Source organism: Diplotaxodon limnothrissa, linkage group LG4 (genome assembly GCF_057381915.1).
Source record: "Diplotaxodon limnothrissa isolate DT_005_m linkage group LG4, D_limnothrissa_male_GT1.1, whole genome shotgun sequence".
Classification (NCBI taxonomy): domain Eukaryota; kingdom Metazoa; phylum Chordata; class Actinopteri; order Cichliformes; family Cichlidae; genus Diplotaxodon; species Diplotaxodon limnothrissa.
In genome coordinates, this window is record NC_140599.1 from 18,932,955 (window position 1) to 18,952,897 (window position 19,943).

Consider the following 19,943-nt stretch of genomic DNA (forward strand, 5'->3'; position numbering starts at 1 on the left):
GCAAGAGTCTTCTTTGTGGAGAGATGCTCATTTACTGTTTCCACAGGGCCAATGTTCTCAGGGTACTGGGAGAGACAAAGTCCATTCTGCCTCAGTGGAGTCAACACGACATGCAGCACTCATGAACTGTCACTGTTTTGTTGTATTTTGAGGCTCAGACGGACATAGTGCTGCTAATATGAAAACGACAAATTTAGTTAATGGCTTAAATATATAACCGTTAAACTGTTTTTGACATTCTTTATGTACAGATTAGAAGAAAAGGTGATATTTATAGTTTCTGTTGAATACAACAGGTATTTTTTTATTATTATTATTAAAGAAGTGTATTTATTGCGTGACAAAGCCGGACATAATACCAACATCTGACAGGACATTGGGAGTAATGTAATACTCTTTGCCTGCATTTACATATTTTCCAGTCTTTTGAATGCTACATACAGTTTGATGTTGCAGGACATTCCTCAGTGCATTGCAGTTGATATACCAATGATACCTCATTTGTAAATATTAAGTCGAAACCATGCGTAGACACATTCCATTTGTAAGTATTTTCCAATAAAAGCCGCATCATATTTTATATTGTAATTCCTGGATGGGATCAATTGTATCAGCTGTTACTCACAATAAATTGCTACTTTTGATCTGTGATTATTCTGAACCACTGTAACTGTAAAAAAAAAAGTGTTCAAATTACAGTGTATAAAAAATGTGCCTCTGATTCTCTGTGTTGTGAAGTAAACTTTTATCTGATGTGACAAACGAATTTGTTTTCATTTCATGTGTTAGCGTTAAGGTCAGATTTTGTATGGTTACATCAGGCTGCAAAATTGTCACCAGAGGTTGAAGACTGTACTGTACTGCCCATTCTCTATGTAATACAGTTTACACAGCTGGATCTTTTCATATCAAGAAAACAAAGTCCTGTGAAAACAAAGGAATGTGTAAGTACCATCCGTGAAAGTTTTTAGACTGTTTAAACGTTTTAAAAATATGGTTTCTTAGAGAAAAAGTGTCTCTGTGGCTCAGTTTGCATCAGCTTAAGGGATAAGTGGACCATCTGGGGGTAAGCTGACCATTTAAATGAATGAGTAAACCAATCAAATGAAGTTTAAATTTCAATATCTTTTGATTGCATTTAAAGAATAGAATAGAATAGAATAGAATAGAATAGAATAGAATAGAATAGAATAGAATAGAATATATCTATTGTCACTACCATACATATATTGTACAGTGCAACAAAATCTGATTTTCAGCTGTACAGGTGTTCAAAGAAAGATTATATTAATTAATGTTAATGAAAAATGCAAGACACAAGAAAACCTCCCCCCTAAAAAAATAAAATAACAAGTAAAACAGAGACATTATTGAGCAAAATTAAATAAAAACATAAATTAAAATGATTAAATAAATTGAATACTGTTACCAAAACTATCGGAGATTGAAACAAAGTAATGCCACTCAAATGAATAAAAAGAAAAAAAAGTTACCACCAGAATTTAACTGCCCCAAAAGTGAGATGTGTAGCATCAATATATGTTTATAATCAGGTGCAAAGTATATTCTGGTTGTCATCAGCGATGGGTTCTCTAGCAGTTCAGATTTAATTTAACTTCAGTGGCTTTTGAAGGGCTGAGTGGCTCAACTTAGCCCACACATTTGACTCACTTTGACCCAAAGGTGCCATTTTGGAGAAAACTAGTTAGCTCATTAATTCAGGCTAATATTTAGCTAAATTATTTGCACACATCATAAATACAAAGACAGCAGGCATTACATCTGATATGCTTTTTTTTTTTTTTTACATTTCTTTGACAAGCCAAATATGATATATAGCACTAAGATGCCAAAGGCAGTTTTTAAAGTAAATTGGTGTTGTGCACTCGTCTCAGGTGCATCACAGTCTGGCAGAAATGAGTTTCAAAATTAACAGTCACATATCAATAAAAGTGCCTCTCTGACTTCTTGGGCTGTAATCTGTCAACCATCCATCTCATGAACGATGTCACAAGGCTAAAGATACGTTCAGTTTTTGGCAAAATCATTTTTGTATATGCTTTATTTATCCAGATAAAAGTGTTTTTGATATTAAAATGCCATTTTCAAGAGGGCAGCAGAAATGTCATCACAGTTGTGAGTACAAGCTTGTGTCCACCTGCAGCTGGGCTTGTGACTCCTCCCAGTCTTGAATATAGGATTTTCAGCAAATTAGGTGAAAGTGAATGTGTCTGAAACACGACTCAGTTCCCCCCTTTTTTATATCAGTAATTTATTTCAAATATATGTTCTTTTGCCTCCGTTAATAACATGCTTCCCCATAGAAAAGAAAAGTTAACCAAAAGATAACTTCTTGCTGTCTGCCTACCACTTTTTCCCTATTGACTATAATTCTGATTGATAAAAGTTGTTTATTCAACTTTTGACAAAGTATTGTGCTGTTATCCTGGCACTAAGATGCTTTTATTCTTTCCTCCCTCTCTTTCTCTCTCACTTTGCCCTTGTTCACCCCTCCTCCCATCACTAAACTCACTCTCTCTGCCCTCTAGTCCCCAGTCTCTCGCGCTGCTTGTCCTTACCACTTCCATGCAGTGCGACCACATTACAGTCTGAGGTCTCCATGTGTTGTGGCCTTTAATTATGAAATATGTCAGATCACACAGAAAAAAACCCTCCTTTCACTCGGGGCTTACAATTAACAGCAGAGATCTTCTCTTTCATGGTGTATATTCCTGTGTGGAAGAAAATAAAAGGTTCCTGTGAAGCAACTAACAAAAGAGCTTGTGAAGTGAAATATACACATAGTGGCGTCATGCGTTTTTTAAAAACTAATTTACTGAAATATGTCTAACTGTTAAAATAACTGTTAAAACAGAATTTAAATTAAGAGTGAGCTTTGTTTGTGGAAACGTCAGTGGCTTGTGAATGAAATGGCCGGCTGCTTGCATGAGCATGCTGATGTGTGTATATGTGCAAGTTTAACATCACAGCACGCACACTCCTTACGTCTTCTCTCCTTTAGCTCCAGTCAGTATTTCTCTCACATTCCCCTTCTGTTTTATTTGTCTGGCATTAACGTTTAGTGGGTCTCACTAAAATTTTTAACATACTTGGCTCATTTCATTTGTGCCAACTTTTATTACTCTGTATTACCAGGCACGCTGATAGGGCACTGCCATTTTGCCGTGCCAGCCCAGCAGCAGGCATTAAAAGATAACTGATATCCCATTCTGCCATCTGGGAAAGATGTTTGTATCAATCTTCACAGGACTAGCCCAGTCATTAAGGGTGATTAAATCAGCAAGACATTCTGCATAATCTACAGCTGTCACTAAACATTGGTAATGATGTGAGAAATCTAATTGAGGTGAATGAAGAATTGGCAAGTGATTGAGAGCCAGGAACAAAATGATCTACTGCGCATTTATAAAAGTAGAACTTCATCCAACTTTTTAATAGAAGCAAATAAGTCTTAAAGTGTTGTCTCTGAATATGACCTCACGAGAAGCCGCCCTCTCCTTGCGGCTGCCGCAGCAGTCTGTCGACATCACCAGCATTTTGTCATATTTTATGACCGCCATCAATCCAGCAATTCACAAAAGTCTTGGTTTCATTTAAAGTGTCAGACTTCACCAGACATTTAAATAACAATCAAAATGTATATGGATGTATTTTACAATTCCAAACCAGTTTGTTCTCAGAAAACAACTCATTTTCATTCTAAAGAAAGAAATTGTCTCTGTGTTCACTAAAATATGAAATATCAAAGCGTGTATTTGCAGTTCGTTGGTTTTTAACCAGTCGTGATCCACAATGCAACTTTAAATTGCCCAGGTCTGTGTAGGCCTGTAAAAAACTAAGTAAACCCATAGGAATTAATAATCCAAGTAGCAGCCAGGTGCTTCTAATTAAATTAACTGATCATCAGCAACCACCTGTGAAAATGACAGGGTTTGGAAGTTTGCTGGCACATTCCGCTGTGTGAACGCAATGCCATCACAGTAAGAGTCCCAGCAAACTCACCTCAAGGTCAGACCGTGCCATTCTCAGAGAAACTGCAGAAAAGCCAGCTCATACTAACTGTTAAAACACGGTGGAGGAGGGGTCATGTTTTGGACCCCCTGCTACAGGACCTGAGCGCTCTGCAGTCAGTGATTCAACCATCAACTTCTCTGTATACCAAAGTACTCTAGAGTCAAATATGAGGCCATCTGTCTGACAACAATTGCTTGGCTTAAATTGTCTCATGCAACAGGACAATGATCCGAAGCACAGCAGCAAACAGCTGCTGAAAAAAGCCAGGTCAAAGTCTAGACCTCAAACTGTTTAAATTGCTGTGCCTTTCACATACAACAGAACAACAGCAGCGCTGTGCTAGGAAAACAGTTCTTTTCTATGGCTTGTGTTGAAGCAATAAAGGATTCCTGCTGCATCAAGCAAACTGCAGCACAAGCGTTTGGGCTTTGAAGACCTGCACATTTTGCAGTCAGGCAACACAAATTTTGGGCCGTTTGTTCAACATAGTAGTCAGTCACATCCAGATGAACAGAATGAAACTTTTAAAATAAAATTAAAATAATACTGTAAATTAATTAATTAAAAAACTGCAGTAATAAATGGTAATAAACCATTGTTACTCTGCAGTATAATCGAACCTCTTCTACACCTGCTCTTAAATGACAGATAACATAATGTGCTTTTTAAAAGTCAGAAAAGTGCTGTCAGGAGTGTCGTGTGTGGATGAGAGGACGGGAGGAAGGGACCCAAACGCTGGACTCACGGTGTCGGATAATGGTATTTATTGAAACGGCTGGCTGAAATGAAGTGACTGAACAGAACTGAACACACGGGAACGGCAGTGACAACATCAATGACACGACGGTGAACAGAAGGAAACTGAAGACTTAAATACTCTGACTAATGATGACGATTGCAGACCGGTGAGTACACAGCTGAACATAATCTGACTAATGACACATGCAGTGGAACTAGAACATAATGCACAGAGACAGAAGGTTGGCACAGTGAAACACAAGCATGTAGGAAACTGAACACGAACAAACTGAAATCGCTGGGTCAACGACCCAGGAACCCTGACAAGTGCTAACGTATACACAACATTTCCTCTAAGATTGCTTGAAATATAGATAATCTATAATACCATAACTGGTCAAAACAACTAAAATGCAAAAGATACATTTATAAATTGCACGTTTGTAATCCTCCCCTTGTCATGGGAACAGTAATTTGTTTAGCTTTCACCAGCATGCAGCTTCCAGTGATTTCAGTCTGCAGTTGCACGCCATCAATACAGAACATGAGGGATTTGTTTTTATGAGAGAAAAACTACCCAATGTGGATTGAGTTACAGGCCACGGTGACTATTTGAAATTAGGCATGATGGTGGATGTCTATTTCCTTCTTTTTTTTTTGATGACTCTCATTTTTGAATAATGGGCACCCAGCTAACTAATCAGAAACACTCGGGAGGGGGGGCTATGAACTGAAGACCACGCTGAGGGGAAGAGCGCTGATTTCTACACACCAGATTAAAAGTAGGATTAGCGTGTAAAAGTGGTTTCCCCTTTGAGCAGCCACAAATGAAGATAGTTCATACTGAGCACTCCACACATTTTCCACCCTTACCGCAGACTCCGTGGATTCAGGGAAGAAATGCTTGGGGATTTTCTCCCTTTTCGTTGTGGTTAGGCCTCACACTATCTTGTTAAATTTTGACTCCGCTTTTAATTGATGAGAAAGAAATTTGGGCTGGGGAGATTTTCAAATGCTCGTGGCAGTTCAGTGCAAATTAGGAAAACTTTTGAGGGACGCCGGATTAAGAACTTTTACAATAGGATTTTATAGCATTGTTTTTCTGGACACATTTCAGCACATGTTTCCATTTCTATTTTAGACTACAGAATACCAGCTCCAGTTTGCTTATTGAGCTTTGATTGGAAACCTTTACAGAGAAGCTTGCACTTAGTTGATGAGGTACAGCGTGTTGCCAAATGAATGGAAAGCTTTCACACTAAAAATAAAACTGTATTCAACTCTTCTGGAAACACTCTTTGGAGGAGCTTTTATTTTTATTTTGCTGCGTCCACATCTGTATGGAAGCAACGTGTTTCGCAGTTTAGCTGTTAAATCTGCTCCGGTTTGCCTTCCGCCAGCAGCTTCAAACAAAGTGTTAACAAACTGTGTGCAGTCAATCACTTTGAATGAAAGAGGTCTGCACCTGGGCGTCATGCATGGTTCTTTTTAATTTGTCAAAGACCCCATTCATTAGTCGGTGAGAATGAATTATGGCTCCGCAGTTTGGCCCGTGAAGATATAACACATCCGTTTTTAATTTCCTCCATTGTGTTAGTAATAACTAATGATTAATGCAACTGTCGTGTGCACACGCACAGGAGAGTCCATCAAACACGGGATAAAGACACATATTCACCGAAAAACCTCAGTTGATGTATAAGTATGCACATAGAGTCCTGTCACACGGAGCTGCTTTTATGCCTTTCCAAAAATGACATCAAATCAATTTCTTGGCCGTATGAGAGCATGTCTCTTTGATGCAATATGTCATATGCATTCCCTCTGACTCAGTCCTTCCTATGGTTGGTATTTTTTTCCCTAAGAATAGCCACACCACAGCCCCATCTGGTGACTTGCAGTGCAGCACGCAAATCTAGGCCTAACGAATGGTCAATTGCTCAACACACAGACAGACACGAGCTGGTAATCAAGGGATAACGCTTTATTCTCTCAGAGAATGGACAGTCCAACGTCTTATTTAAAAATTTATAGTTGTTTTTCAGTTAGACTCAACGCTGCAGCATTCTTGCCTTACACTGTATATTCAAAAAAACAAAGGCTGGATGCTGATTTAAACTGATATTACACACTATTATAAAACAAACTGAAAACAGTTCAGTTTCCCTTCAGTGAATCATTAAAGAATAGGTACATGTTCAAGCCTGTATTCACATGCACATTGTTTTTCATCTGAACCTGCGATATTTGACGCAATTACCTCAAGCAAGATGATACCTCGGCACTAAGTCTCGCGATGAGCTGATGGCTATTAACAAATGTTGAAACAAGTCTGCCAGAATATGCCATAAATGTCATTTTACAATAGATTTAACAGGTCTCAGATTCAACCAGCCACATCCTGCCAAATTATTCTACCCTGTAGTCTTTTTGTGAACCTCTGTCTTCAGACACAATATGTGGTTGTTTATTCTTGCATTGTGATAATCTGTAGATGAGGAAGTGTTCATAAATGTTGCCACTTTCCGCGTTTAGATTTTTATACATAGCACATCGCTGGTCCCAAATTCTACAAAAGCCCTAAACTCATCAACATTGAGTCAGTCTGGGATTACATGAAGTTACAAAATGTGTTAAATCCACAGGCTGAGGACAGTTTGCTCTGTCTATGATGTTCACTGTTACCATTCAAGGGACTGTGCATAACATTTCTGTCAATCCATTTTTTTTTTTACCCATTTCGGGGTCATGTTTGGGCTGGAGCCTATCCCAGCTGTCATAGGGCGAGAGGCAGGGTACACCTGCACAGGTCACTAACCTATCACAGGGCTGTCACAGAGAGACAGCCATTCACAGTCACACCTATTGCCAATTTGAACCATCACTTGACCTAATGTGCACATCTTTGGACTCCCGGAGGAAGCTGGAGTATCTGGAAAAAACCCACACAGGCACAGGGAGAACATGCAAACTCCACACAGAAAATCCGAGCAGGCCAGTAGCCTCAGCCTGTAGTGCTAATCACCACACGACCACATAACAATTCTCAGATACTAAATGCACACCAGCAGCTCTCTGACAATGTACTCTGATCGACTCTGTTTATAAGACTCAGTTACCACCTGGGCTGACATCATGAGTGATGTCACCGTTATTGTTGCTGAACCGAAAGACTGTGGTCCTCAAGTAATCCCTGCTCAAAGCGTCAAAAAAACCTTCTCAGGCTCGTTGACACGGTGCTGGTTTATGTGCTGAATGTTAAACCAGAGCTGAGCTCCAGCTTTGAAGCCGTTGTTAAAAACCTGTGAGGCTTTAATACCTGCAGTCACACGGGTACAATGAATAGTATGATTCATACCTCATAAAAGACGACACCTGTGAGCACATAGCATACTAACCCTGTGATGAGGAAAAAAATGGGCCATGGAAACATTTCCCAGCTCCTGAATCTAATTGAATCTGTCATAACTGTTCTAATGACAGACATACATAACCCCAGAGTTCCCTGCAGGCCAGGGCTTGGCACTAAGAGTGTTGCAGACAACATGCCCTACAGGTGTAGGAAGATGATGTATATAGACTCAGGTTACGGCAGATTGGCCTGGGACAGGCTGATGGAGGCTCTGATTGATCCTGAAAACAGAGAAGCCTGTGGGAGAATTGTCTCTGAACCTGGAAGAGAAGTTTAAAAGTCTAAGAACTATCAGGGTACGGTGAAGGTTGACATCCTAGAAGTCAAAATTACACTGGATGTGCAGAAACACCACAGCTGATAATCTGGGTTAATGGAGGCCCTCTTTTATGTGTCTCAGATTGTTTCAAGCAAATCAAAGAAAGTATCAAATGCAGTATTTAGGTGTGACGCAATTAAACATTCGGAAGGAAATACATCTCGGCTGGTTCAATGAGCAGCAAAATACACCCGGTTTAACAAACGCTTTGTTAGTTATACCTGTTAGGCTGCTTGTTAATGCAAATATCTAATCAATTACATGAGATGAGATGAGATAGCCTTTATTTGGCAGTTGCAGGTCTTTTGCCCACAACCGAGATGACAGACCTTGCCGACCGTACATACAATACAAACATCACATTGGGGAGACAGGTCAGGCTAGGTAGCGAGGAAAAAACATTGAAATGTGTAACACAAAAGGATAATACAGGAATGCACAGGTATCAACACACCATAACACAATAAACACAGACAAGCAACATGGGAAAGTGTTCCAGTGTGTACATCTCATCTGGGACCGCTGCAATCTTTCGACTGCGCCTCCAGCTGACCCGATGTCCACATCATGGGGGAGGTAACCGTTGGAGGTGGCGTTGGATAGGGAGGGTGATGCGTCAGTGAGTGCTTATCAGTATCAGTATATGTATGTGTGTGCGTGTCCATAGTTGAGCTGAGACAGTGTCCTTCGCCCCGCCAGGCTAAGTAAACAATCTTCCAGCCAACCCAGGTGGCCTTGTAGGGAATGGGAAGGAACAGTTGTTCGGCTCCAGCCTTGAGCCCACAGCTGGCGCCGAAGGGGTAGCCGCATTATGATGGTAATTTTTCTTTTGCAAACAACTCATGAGAATTTCAAGCTGTTTTTAACACTCCGATACTGGTCTCTCAATCTCCCGTTAATAGCTGCGAGTTTCTCCGTGACGTTATTAGCCGTCGATTCTGTGGTCTTGTCACTCTTTTTTGCTCACATAGCAGATTCTGAGACCTCACAACCGCATCCAACTGATCCGAGATGTTGCTTCCGCCCAGAGATGTTGTTCTGAGTTGATGGTGACAGCACCTTGGTGCGTTTAGGGTTGTTGACATGGACAAGAAAGCTGCTGAAGTTCAAACTGAGCATGAAAATGGAGAAGAAAAGTGACTTTTAGTGACTTTGACTGCGACGTGGTTGCCAAAGTATTTCAAAAACTGCTGATCTACTGGGATTTTCCCCCATAACCATCTCTACGGTTTACAGAGAAAGACCCGAAAAAGAGAAAATATCCAGTGAGCGTCAGTGCTCTGGGTAAAAACTTGTTACTTTGTTAATGCCAGAGGTCAGAGAAGAATGAAGGCAACAGCAAATCAAATAACCACTTGTTACAACAAAGGTATGCAAAAGAGCGTCTCTGAACACCCAAAGCGGATTCATCCTGTCTTGTACTAACAGTTCAGGTTGTGACATGACAGTGAGTTCAAATGCTCAAATGGCCTCCACAGTCAGCTGATCTCAGTCCAATAGAGCCTCTTTAGGATGTGCTGAGAAAGGAGATCCTCATCATAGATGTGCAGCCAACAAATCTGCAGCAGCTGTGTGATGCTAACATGTCAATATGGGCCAAAATCTCTGAGGATGTTTCCTGCACCTTGTTGAGTCTGTGCCGTGAAGAATTAAAGCACTTCTAAAGGCAAAAGCAGGTAGCTACAGTATGTACTGAACTGGCTGGTAAGTGTAGCCATGTTCCTAAATTAAGAACAGCTGGGTAGTGAAACCTGTATTTCAAACTCCCGCAGTGACAAATCTGATGTTACTTTCAGCTGCTCCCTTATTCACAGGGGGCGCCACAGTGGGTAGCTCCACATGTTTGATTTGGCAGATGTACTTTTTTTTTTTAAACTCCGGATGCTTTTCCTGATGCAACCCCAAAGGGATTTGTCTCTTCTCCTGGGATTGTAGAAGGACTTTTCACTCATTGGGTAAATGTGTAAACTGCTACACTATGGAACTGATCCCGTGCTAATCAAACAGGTTTTTTCAAACTGAATTCTTCTGAGGACAACAAACATTTTCAACCCATAAGCTTCTCTAAATTGTAATAATTCCTTAGATATATTAAAACTTTAATACTTAAATGAACCATACGTTTTGTTTTGTTTTTTGTAAAACTCATGGTCTTTCATGCAATTTACATCTACACTATAATGTAAGGAATGCTTTCTTAACGTTACCTGTACCTTACTGTTATTATTGTAATTTTAGATTTTACTATATAACCCACTGGGAACAAAAGCAATGCCACTAATTATTGTGGGGGGAAAAAATCAACTTTTATATCAACATTTTGAAGTAATTGTTTTTAAGTATTTTGAGTGTGTTTCAAACATCTGGTGTACAAGATTACGAAGAGACACTTTTTCAACATTAACATAAAAACATATATGTGATTATACATAGATCACATCTGCGCTGAGAATACTATTTGAACTTTAATGCATTTATAAAAAGATGAATACTGATATGAACTGTCATTACCAATGACAAGTATTTTTTTTAATGGAGGACTTGTTTTTATTATGAAATAGCTTTCTTATTTACTGTTTTATTTACTGTTTTCTGAAAAATATGAAGTTTCTCAAAAAGGAGAATACAAGATGCTGTTTTCAAGTTTCTGCAATCCTTTTATTTTTTACAGCAAATGATTAAAAAAGAATAATAAATTACAAAAATATAATGATCTAATGCTCATTTTAGTTTTGTTTTTTTACATCATTACACCTTTCATTTTAATACTATAAATTACTTCATAGTCTGGTGAAAGACATAGTGACACTGTGTGATGAATATGTTTTTTATATCATGGCTAAAATACAGTAAAATAGATTATAGTTGTCCTGATTTTGCTCAAACGGTGTCACGAAACTGTGTGTTGTACTTCGGCTCTTCTAAAATGCTGGGCAAGGCAGCAAGAATTGATCAGAAATACAGTCTCGGTGGCACAGCACTGCCATCTGCTGATGCGCAAAGATTTTAAAAAAGATTGAAGCACCTTCTCTTCACGAGTCTTTATTATCTCATCTGCCTCAGTTAAGTCTCTTTTCCCGCTAATGGTCTTGTCTGTCTACTGTAAAGCTCATCGTAACAATGTCCTCGATCCCAGCCTGCAGCTCATCGTGCTCCTGCACGGCGGAGACTCCTTTAGGGGTCCCGGTCAGGATGAGATCCCCTTCCTCCAAGGTGATGAAGTCGCTGATGTAGCTGATGAGATATGGGACGGAGAAGATCATCTGAGAGGTGCAGCCGCTCTGTCGAAGCTGATTATTTACTTTCAGCCACAGGCTGACCTTCGCCGGGTCAGGGATGCGCTCTTTGGGGATGAACTCGCTGACAGGACAGGAGGTGTTGAAAGCCTTGGCCATGGTCCAGGGCAGACCTTTGGACTTGCACTCGTCCTGGATGTCTCGGGCTGTCATGTCCAAGCACAGAGCATAACCCGCAACATGCTCCATAGCGGCGGACTGCGGGATGGCCGTGCCCCCTTTCCCGATCACCACCCCCAGCTCCACTTCATGGTGCAGATTAGTGGTGTAAAGGGGCACCAAGATAGGCGAGCCCTCTCTCACATATGCAGTAGGAGGCTTCAGGAACAAGACAGGCTCCTTAGGAATCGCGTTTTTCAGCTCTTTGGCGTGATCCGCATAGTTTCTCCCAACGCAAATGATCTTCCTCCCCCATTCCCAGAACCGGGAAATATTCCGTGCTGTCATCGTGGAGAACCGTGAGCTGTTTCGGCTGCCTTGATGCAGTCAGCACGAGTGTAACTAAACTTTGACCGACACCGTTTTGACCGCTCCGGAACATCAACCTACGGCAAGCCTGAAGGGACATGCGCAGAGCACAAACGTCGAATCAATGCTATCTTATTTGAGATAATTACTGGGACTAAAATGTAAAACAAAACCACTTACTAACTTTATTAAACTACTCTTGTGCAGAATTACGTAAACAAGTTAGACAGTCACGTGTAACTTGTTTACGTAAATAAATACGTAGATAGATCATTCCCGATCTATATACCCGAGACTTGATTGGCGGAGCCTTGGAGGGCAAAGGTCAAATGGAGCGGAGGCGGAACTGAACCAAAACCAAACTTTTCTGGTTTGCACAAACGTGATAAGACTTTAGCTACTGTTGTTATGTTATTCAAGTCACTAGTAGGGAGTGCCTGCACTCTATTAGGAGCTGCGACAGCCTTAAAATTCGGTACGTCCACACGGTTTTCTCTCATTTTCAGCCCGCGAAGGTTTAGCGTAGTTTTCGCTTGCTTCGCTGCCGTTAGGTGGGTAGATGGCGTTTGTTCGTTTGTTTATGTTTTGTCGTCTTAAAATGGGGGGAGCTGTCACATGAGCACAGCCGGCCTGTCTGAGCGCATACCTGTTTCGGCGGTGAGGTGTGTTAAGTTTCTCGTGTTTGTGGCATTAAACGAATGTAAGGCAAGGAGTATGTGAATATATTACAGAGGTACAGGGGACTAGAAGTTAAACTGTCCCGATTTCTGTCTGATGTGGCTCGGTGTTAAATATCGGCTTTTATCCCCTCATGAAGCTCCGGTGGAAGTCAAGGCCCAGGCAGCCGCCCTCCTTCACAGTGTGGTCAGGAAATCTAATCTGGTGGAGCAAGCAAACATGAAGATTGAACTGCTCCCTGCGCTGTCTGACAACTACATGTACCTACTGATCGATGTGGACTCCAGAGAAGCAGCTGTTGTAGACCCCGTGGAGCCAATAAAGGTCTGTTCAGTCACTGTATCATATCAAGTAATGTTATATAAACCAGTTGACAACACTTTAACACCAATGCAGAAAGTCTACCTACAAGTGATTGTGTTAATCTTTACACACTATTCAAGTCAAAATTGTGTCCTTTTACAAATATTTGATAGCAACATAGTTTTCTTTTTGTTTTGTCTTTTATTTATTTTTTTATTTTGAGCCTGAAAGTATTAATATTATCATTATTATTGTTGTTGTTACTATTATCATTATTATTATAATTATTACATGATATGGTATCTGAGGAAGTGTCTAGTTACAGGACAGTTTGCAGTTCGTTCAAGGTGCAATTGTACCTGCTGCCAGTTCACCTGAGGTTAGTGTGTGTGTGAGGAATAACCAAGTTAAATTAAGTATTTACTACACAGAGTACTGTAGTAGTTGCTTCATTTAAATGAGAGAAAGTGTGTGAAATAGTTTAGACATTTTTTTTGTTTAGTTTTTGTGTTTCTGACTGACTTTATGACTATACCTAAAATGATCCAAAATCTTATACTGTTGTACAGGTGCTACAATCTTTTGTAAACTGAGGCTGTTTGTGATGAAATGTGATTTTTAGATCTACCAGTGTGGGTCAAATAAAAAAAATGTGGTTTTAGGGAATCTTGTGTGCAAGTCATGCCTATGTGGGTTTTTTCCTTCTTTACTTTTTATTGGACAGACGTGACAGACGTCAAGGGGGACCTTGACACTGTCACGTAGACTGTCTGCGTCCTCACTATATTTGCCCAGGTTCCCACAGAGACCGGTACCAGCTGGTCTGTGAGATGGAGTGATCTCCAAACAGTGCACAAGAGGTTACATAGATGTCAGTGAGTGCCTTTAGGGATGGTGCCTTGACACAGACATGAGATTTGAAATGACTCAGCATGATGGTGCAATGGTTAGAAGTATTAGAATTGTTGCCTTTCAGCAAGATTATAAAGATACCTGAACTGGCATTTAGGTGAGTGTGGGAAACACTTGCGCAAGTTCCACACATGCAAGGTGTCCTACCACTGCCCTGAATAAACACATTAGTTTGCAATGAACAAGTTATTGAATTATTATAGATATTGTTATAGGCTGCAGTTACAAGCAGTTTTTTTATGACATATCAAGGGGCAGTGTTTAACAGTTGTAATAGTTTTGCATTGTTATATAATAAATCCCAAAAGTTGAGGTCATTAACATTTTCACATTGAGTAGAATATAATTAAATCATAATTTTTCTCCTGCTTTCAAGTATTAGATTTTTTTTTTTTTTCACTAAAAATGAATCTTGTAAATCTCAAAAAAACACTATCTGGTCTCTGAAACATTAATTAAGCATTAATCATCCAATTTTTTTAGATATGCTATTTATGCATATTCTATTTATATAATCTGTAGTTCAAAATGTTGTATAAACATTTATACCAGTTCTTAGCATGGGTCAAAACTGACCCCAACCATATTCTGAAGGCTTGAAATGCGAACAGTTTATAAGGGTTAAAATAGTCATTCATCAATGAGAATACATATAGTGTTCAGCATCATAACTCTGAGAGAATCCACTCTGCGTTTTGCTGGTGATATTGTGGACTTAAGAAAAATATATTATTGTTGTTGTTATTATTATTATTATTATTATTGTTGTTGTTGTTGGGTGTAGGTCAAAACATAACCCTAGACTATTGAAAACACTACGTAATTCTATCCAAGCGTGATAGATTTCTTCTTATTTATGTATTTATTTATTTTACTATTTTTATTTCATTATTTTTGTATGGGAGGTGCCTACTTTCAGGACAGTTTGCAGAAAGGTGCAGAGTACCTTATATCAGTTTGAGGTTAGTGTGAGAAAAGGTTAAGTATGTACTGGATAGAATACTGTAACTGTTGCAGGAAAATGCATCCAATCTTTTTATTCAGAGAATACTGAGAATGAAATTTGATATGATGTGCATTTTTATCTGCCCGACCTTTGTTTGGGCATTATAATGATATGTAGTGAAGGACAGACACAACTTTCCAACTACGCAGTAGTCCTTAGTTTGGAAGAAGACCAATCTCCTTTCAACTATATACAGAATCTGCATAGTTTGAAAGTCTACTATCAAGTCAAAGGTATTTATAATATTAGAAAATATCAAGTATTTGGTCATTGCTACATTTAAAACTAGCGTGTGAGTAAGAAATACCAATTTGATGTTTTCAGCAAGTTTTCAGCAAGTCTAAAATCCAAGAACCCTGACTGGCCCTAATAAATTAGTAGTAGGGCCCAAATCTGTGAATTCTCCATAGAAAAAGCTGTAACTAACAGCTTTTTCTCTCCTATTCTTCATTAAGACCTTTAATAACTAATTGTTGTTGGATACTTATTGATAAATTAAGTAGTTATATTGGCATGGCTCCACTCAGCATTTTTTTTGTGTGTGTGCTTTGAACAGGTTGTTGAAGCTGTCCGAAAGCATGGTGTAAAACTCACCACAGTTCTAACCACCCATCACCACTGGTAAGCTGCTGCTTATTTTATAACATTGATGAATTTTTTTTTTTTTTTTTCAAGATTATTTCTCCATAATAAGTAAGCTAAAAAAAATACTTATTGTACCTGTTAAGGCAAAAGATACATTTTATATTCATCACCATTACCATTAATATAACCACGTTCACATCCAACGTGCTGTGTGAACAAAGTATTAGGTCCACTCTGATCATGGAAGGCTGTGACTGCAAAGTAACCTACCTACTGTACTGTACTCACTCAAAATTTGTAAAGTCTTTTTTAGGACAAGGTATGCTTATATATTTCTCCACCAGTTTCTCACGCAGGGCTGCAGTAGGAGTCAAGTGATTTTGTTTGCTTTGATTTACTTTCTTTTAATTTTCTCATGCTGATGTGCATCTTACTACCTGGTCACATGCTGCATTTAGCAGCAGCATTCTCCAGTCTAACAAAGTGCTTCTAGGAAAAGCTTGTGGCAGACATTGTGTTTAGCTTGATGCTGGCTGACAACACAGACCACAAACTACCTGCATCATTATACTAGCATTACTATAGTAATGGTGCAAATAGCCTGCAAGAGAAGGAATGATGGCCTAAAAGGTGTTGCTGTGCAAACATGATCCCAAAACATCAGATGCTGAAGTCAGAAGATGCTCCTACTACTTAAGACGTCATCACCCCACCCATTTCCTGTCATTATGTTTCCCAGAAATCGGCAAATTGTCTTGATTGTTTTGCTGTGAATACCATTTACTGGTATTAAACGCTACTGCCCACTAAATGCACGCTTTATAAATAAACATTTCCTTTGGCTTCTTATGCTAAGAACCTGCTAAACCTGTATTGGACAAAAGAGTAATACCAACACACTAATTTTCTGTTTTAGGGATCATGCCGGTGGAAATGAGAAGATGTTGAAACTAATGCCAGGTCTGAAGGTCTATGGAGGGGATGACAGAGTTGATGCCATTACAAAGAAAGTTTCTCATTCCAACACTTTCAAAGTGAGACGAGCAAACTCTCTGCTCTGTGGTCCAACTATAAGCTTCAAATGAATGATTGCTCACTTATGTTTTTCTCTCCTCAGGTTGGCTCACTCCATGTTAAATGCCTTTCTACTCCTTGTCACACGACTGGTCACATTTGTTACTACGTGACCAAAGAAAACAGCACTGAACCACCAGCTGTCTTTACAGGTGTGGTTACTTAAGTTAAACATTTATATGAGATAAACTGCGAGTGTAAATAAAGACATGTTTTGTGTGAACTTAAAGGCCCTAAGAACTCCTGTTTTTCCCATGTAGGGGATACTCTGTTTGTGGCTGGCTGTGGGAAATTTTTTGAGGGTACAGCAGAGCAGATGCACAAAGCCTTGATAGAAATTCTGGGGCGCCTTCCTCCTGAAACGGTAACTGCAAACATAGGCGTTAATTTTACAGATTTTTAGGATGGAAAAGGAAAGACTTAAATTCTTCAGTAGTTGATGAGTTAACTTTGCTGTATGTTTAAGGTGTGTGACTAACTTTAGCGTGTTTGTGTTTAAGCGTGTCTATTGTGGTCATGAGTACACCGTCAACAATCTGAAATTTGCACGTCATGTGGAACCGCACAATGAAGTAATTCAGAAGAAGTTGGCCTGGGCAAAGGTACGTGATTCATACAGTAACCACTTCAAATCAGTTATCCTTAATTAATTAAAACAACTTTGCAATTTTTGTGTATTTATCTGTCTGTAGGAGAAGTGCAGCAACGGAGAACCAACTATTCCGTCCACTCTGGCAGATGAATTCACATTTAACCCCTTTATGAGAGTAAAGTATGTATAACTTCATTAAAAACAGCCTTGTGAAAAAGAGTTTTCACAGGACTTAATGTAGTCTTGTAAAAAACTAAGTACAGCAATACTACTTCTATAGGAATTTAGAGAATAAGCAGTAGCCAGATGCTGCTAATGAATTGGACTTAATTAACTGATTATCAGCGAGTGTGGACTTGTAGAAAAGCTGACATTTGGGCAGCTTGCTGGTCTGGCGCATTTAGGGGTATGTTAATATAACTAAGGTAATACAAGTCTTCCCAGGAGTAGATGTCCCGGCACAATCATCTAACAGTCAGACTGTAATGCTCAGAGAAAGTGAAAAAAAGAGAGCTCCATCTTAAACTTGACAGGCATAATTTAGCATGTTAAATGTAAAAGTTTGTGACATTACAATTAGAAAAATGCTGAACAAGTAGGGCTGGTTTGGAAGGGTTGACAGGAGAAAGCCTCTTCTCTCTACAAAGAACATGGCAGCATGACTTAAACTTTGTAAAGTTGGATCAAACCACAATTGCCTTTGGACAGACGACGCAGGAGTGGAGATGTTTGGCCATAATGTACAGCGCTAACACAGCATATTTGAGGTGTTATTGGGGTGATGATTTGGGCTTGTTTTAATCCACACGACCTTGGACATGTTGTCCAAAAGAATTTTAGAATCAAATGTGAGGTTATCTGTCCAGAACTTAAACCTTGGCCCAAATTGGATCATGCAACAGGATGACGCACAGGAGCAAATCTATACCAGCATTGCTGAAACCAAAAAGAGTGGAGGTGTTGCAATGGCGCAGACAAAGTCCAGACCTTAATCCTGATTAAAATGCTGTGGTGGGACCTTAAGAGTGCTGTGCAAAAACAAATGCCCACAACTATCAATGAACTGAAGCAACGTCATGTAGAGGAGAGTATGTCGAAGTTCCTCTGCAATGATGTGAGAGACTGCGAGTCATACAGGAAATCATTACTTATTGCTGCTAGAGCTGGTCTACAAGCTACTGAACCTGGGGTGCACTTACTTAGTACAGGGCCCTGTGAAATTTCTCTTTTTCACATCACTGTAGTAGTAATTACAGATGATTATAATTTGTTTTGAGGTACCTACAGTGAGAGTGCTGCCTGACTACATTTGTTTCTCCCCCCCCCCCCCCCCCCCAATGTGTAATTTAGAGAGCCGTCCGTTCAAGAGCATGTGAAGCAGACAGACCCTATCGAGACCATGAGAAGTCTTCGGAAGGAAAAAGATAATTTCCGAGTGCCCAAGGAGTGAAAGTGCACCAGAGTTGGCATTTCAACTGATTACAACACTGCAAGCTGTCAATTATATACTCAAAGAAATACCTGCAACTAATCTGTAAACCGACTGAAAAACAGCACATCCATTGCATTGACTTTAACTCAAGGTCCATTTTTTTCTATCACAGTGTTCAGCATAACATATTAGACTATAAATCTATAAATAAATCATTCTTTTAGATATATTTGAGTTTTTTGGGTTGGCAGTTTTAAGGAATAAATGGCCATTATTTGAATGTTTTAAAATGAGAAAAATGTAGTTATTCTGTAAATGTATCAGAAAAGTTATTTAGTCTTATGCTTTAATATATTGATGTTCAAACTACTGTTTCACTCAGCGTTTAAACATTTAACAAGACGAGGACCACATGAGTAACAAATGTTGGCGTATGTGGACACTTTCCGTGAGTTGGTTTAATAATAGGTAATCATTTCTTCGCCTACAAAACTTTGTATCAATGTTTCTTCATGTCATTTATTTTCACGCTTGCTTAAAAGATGCTAGTTTGGTTGTTTATGTGCAAAATACAGCATAGCTGCCTTTACATATAAGTAATCAAAGTGATCTGTGAGCTCAGCCTTGTCTACCTCTTGTGTCAGCATTGTTAGAAACCCCAAATCATATTTTGCTCGTAAAGTAAAATTTTTCAAGGACTATTGCATGAAGCAATTTGGAAAAAGCAATAAAGCACATTTGTTTCAGTAGGTTTACACAAAAGTTTGTGTCAATAAATTGTGTCATAAGCAAAATATATTCCTGATGCAGAATAAGGCCATTAAAACTGTTATATTCTCATATACATCTCATATTATTGGATTATTACAGTAGTAGAAGTTTGCCTTTGGCGAACGCTTTCATCGGTGTTATCTAACTTTTCCAGTTACATTTTGGGAGATGCTTTGGGTTATAATTGCTAAATCTTGTCTATTAGCAAACCATGGAATTAAGCTTCTCTCATGTCTAAATATGATGAAAGTATTAAGAAGCAGGTCCGGTAGCATTTTTTAAAAATAATTATTATTTTGTTTCATTTAGTAGGTGATTGATG

At 39.2% G+C, this 19,943-nt stretch overlaps 2 protein-coding genes across 2 annotated transcripts; one reads left to right on the plus strand and one right to left on the minus strand.

Moving 5' to 3' along the window:
• Positions 1 to 11,229: 11,229 nt before the first annotated feature.
• fahd1 (FAH domain containing oxaloacetate decarboxylase 1) lies at positions 11,230 to 12,322 on the minus strand. The gene has a single exon (XM_085351588.1). It carries the CDS (start codon positions 12,245 to 12,247, stop codon positions 11,585 to 11,587), a length of 663 nt encoding a protein of 220 aa, XP_085207714.1. The 5' UTR covers positions 12,248 to 12,322; the 3' UTR covers positions 11,230 to 11,584.
• Positions 12,323 to 12,613: 291 nt separating this feature from the next.
• On the plus strand, positions 12,614 to 19,036 carry LOC146633630 (hydroxyacylglutathione hydrolase, mitochondrial-like). Its single transcript, XM_085351581.1, has 9 exons — positions 12,614 to 12,743; positions 13,086 to 13,270; positions 15,724 to 15,788; positions 16,669 to 16,786; positions 16,870 to 16,978; positions 17,087 to 17,190; positions 17,327 to 17,428; positions 17,519 to 17,598; positions 18,769 to 19,036. Exons 1-9 carry the CDS (start codon positions 12,677 to 12,679, stop codon positions 18,866 to 18,868), a joined length of 930 nt encoding a protein of 309 aa, XP_085207707.1. The 5' UTR covers positions 12,614 to 12,676; the 3' UTR covers positions 18,869 to 19,036.
• Positions 19,037 to 19,943: the final 907 nt, after the last annotated feature.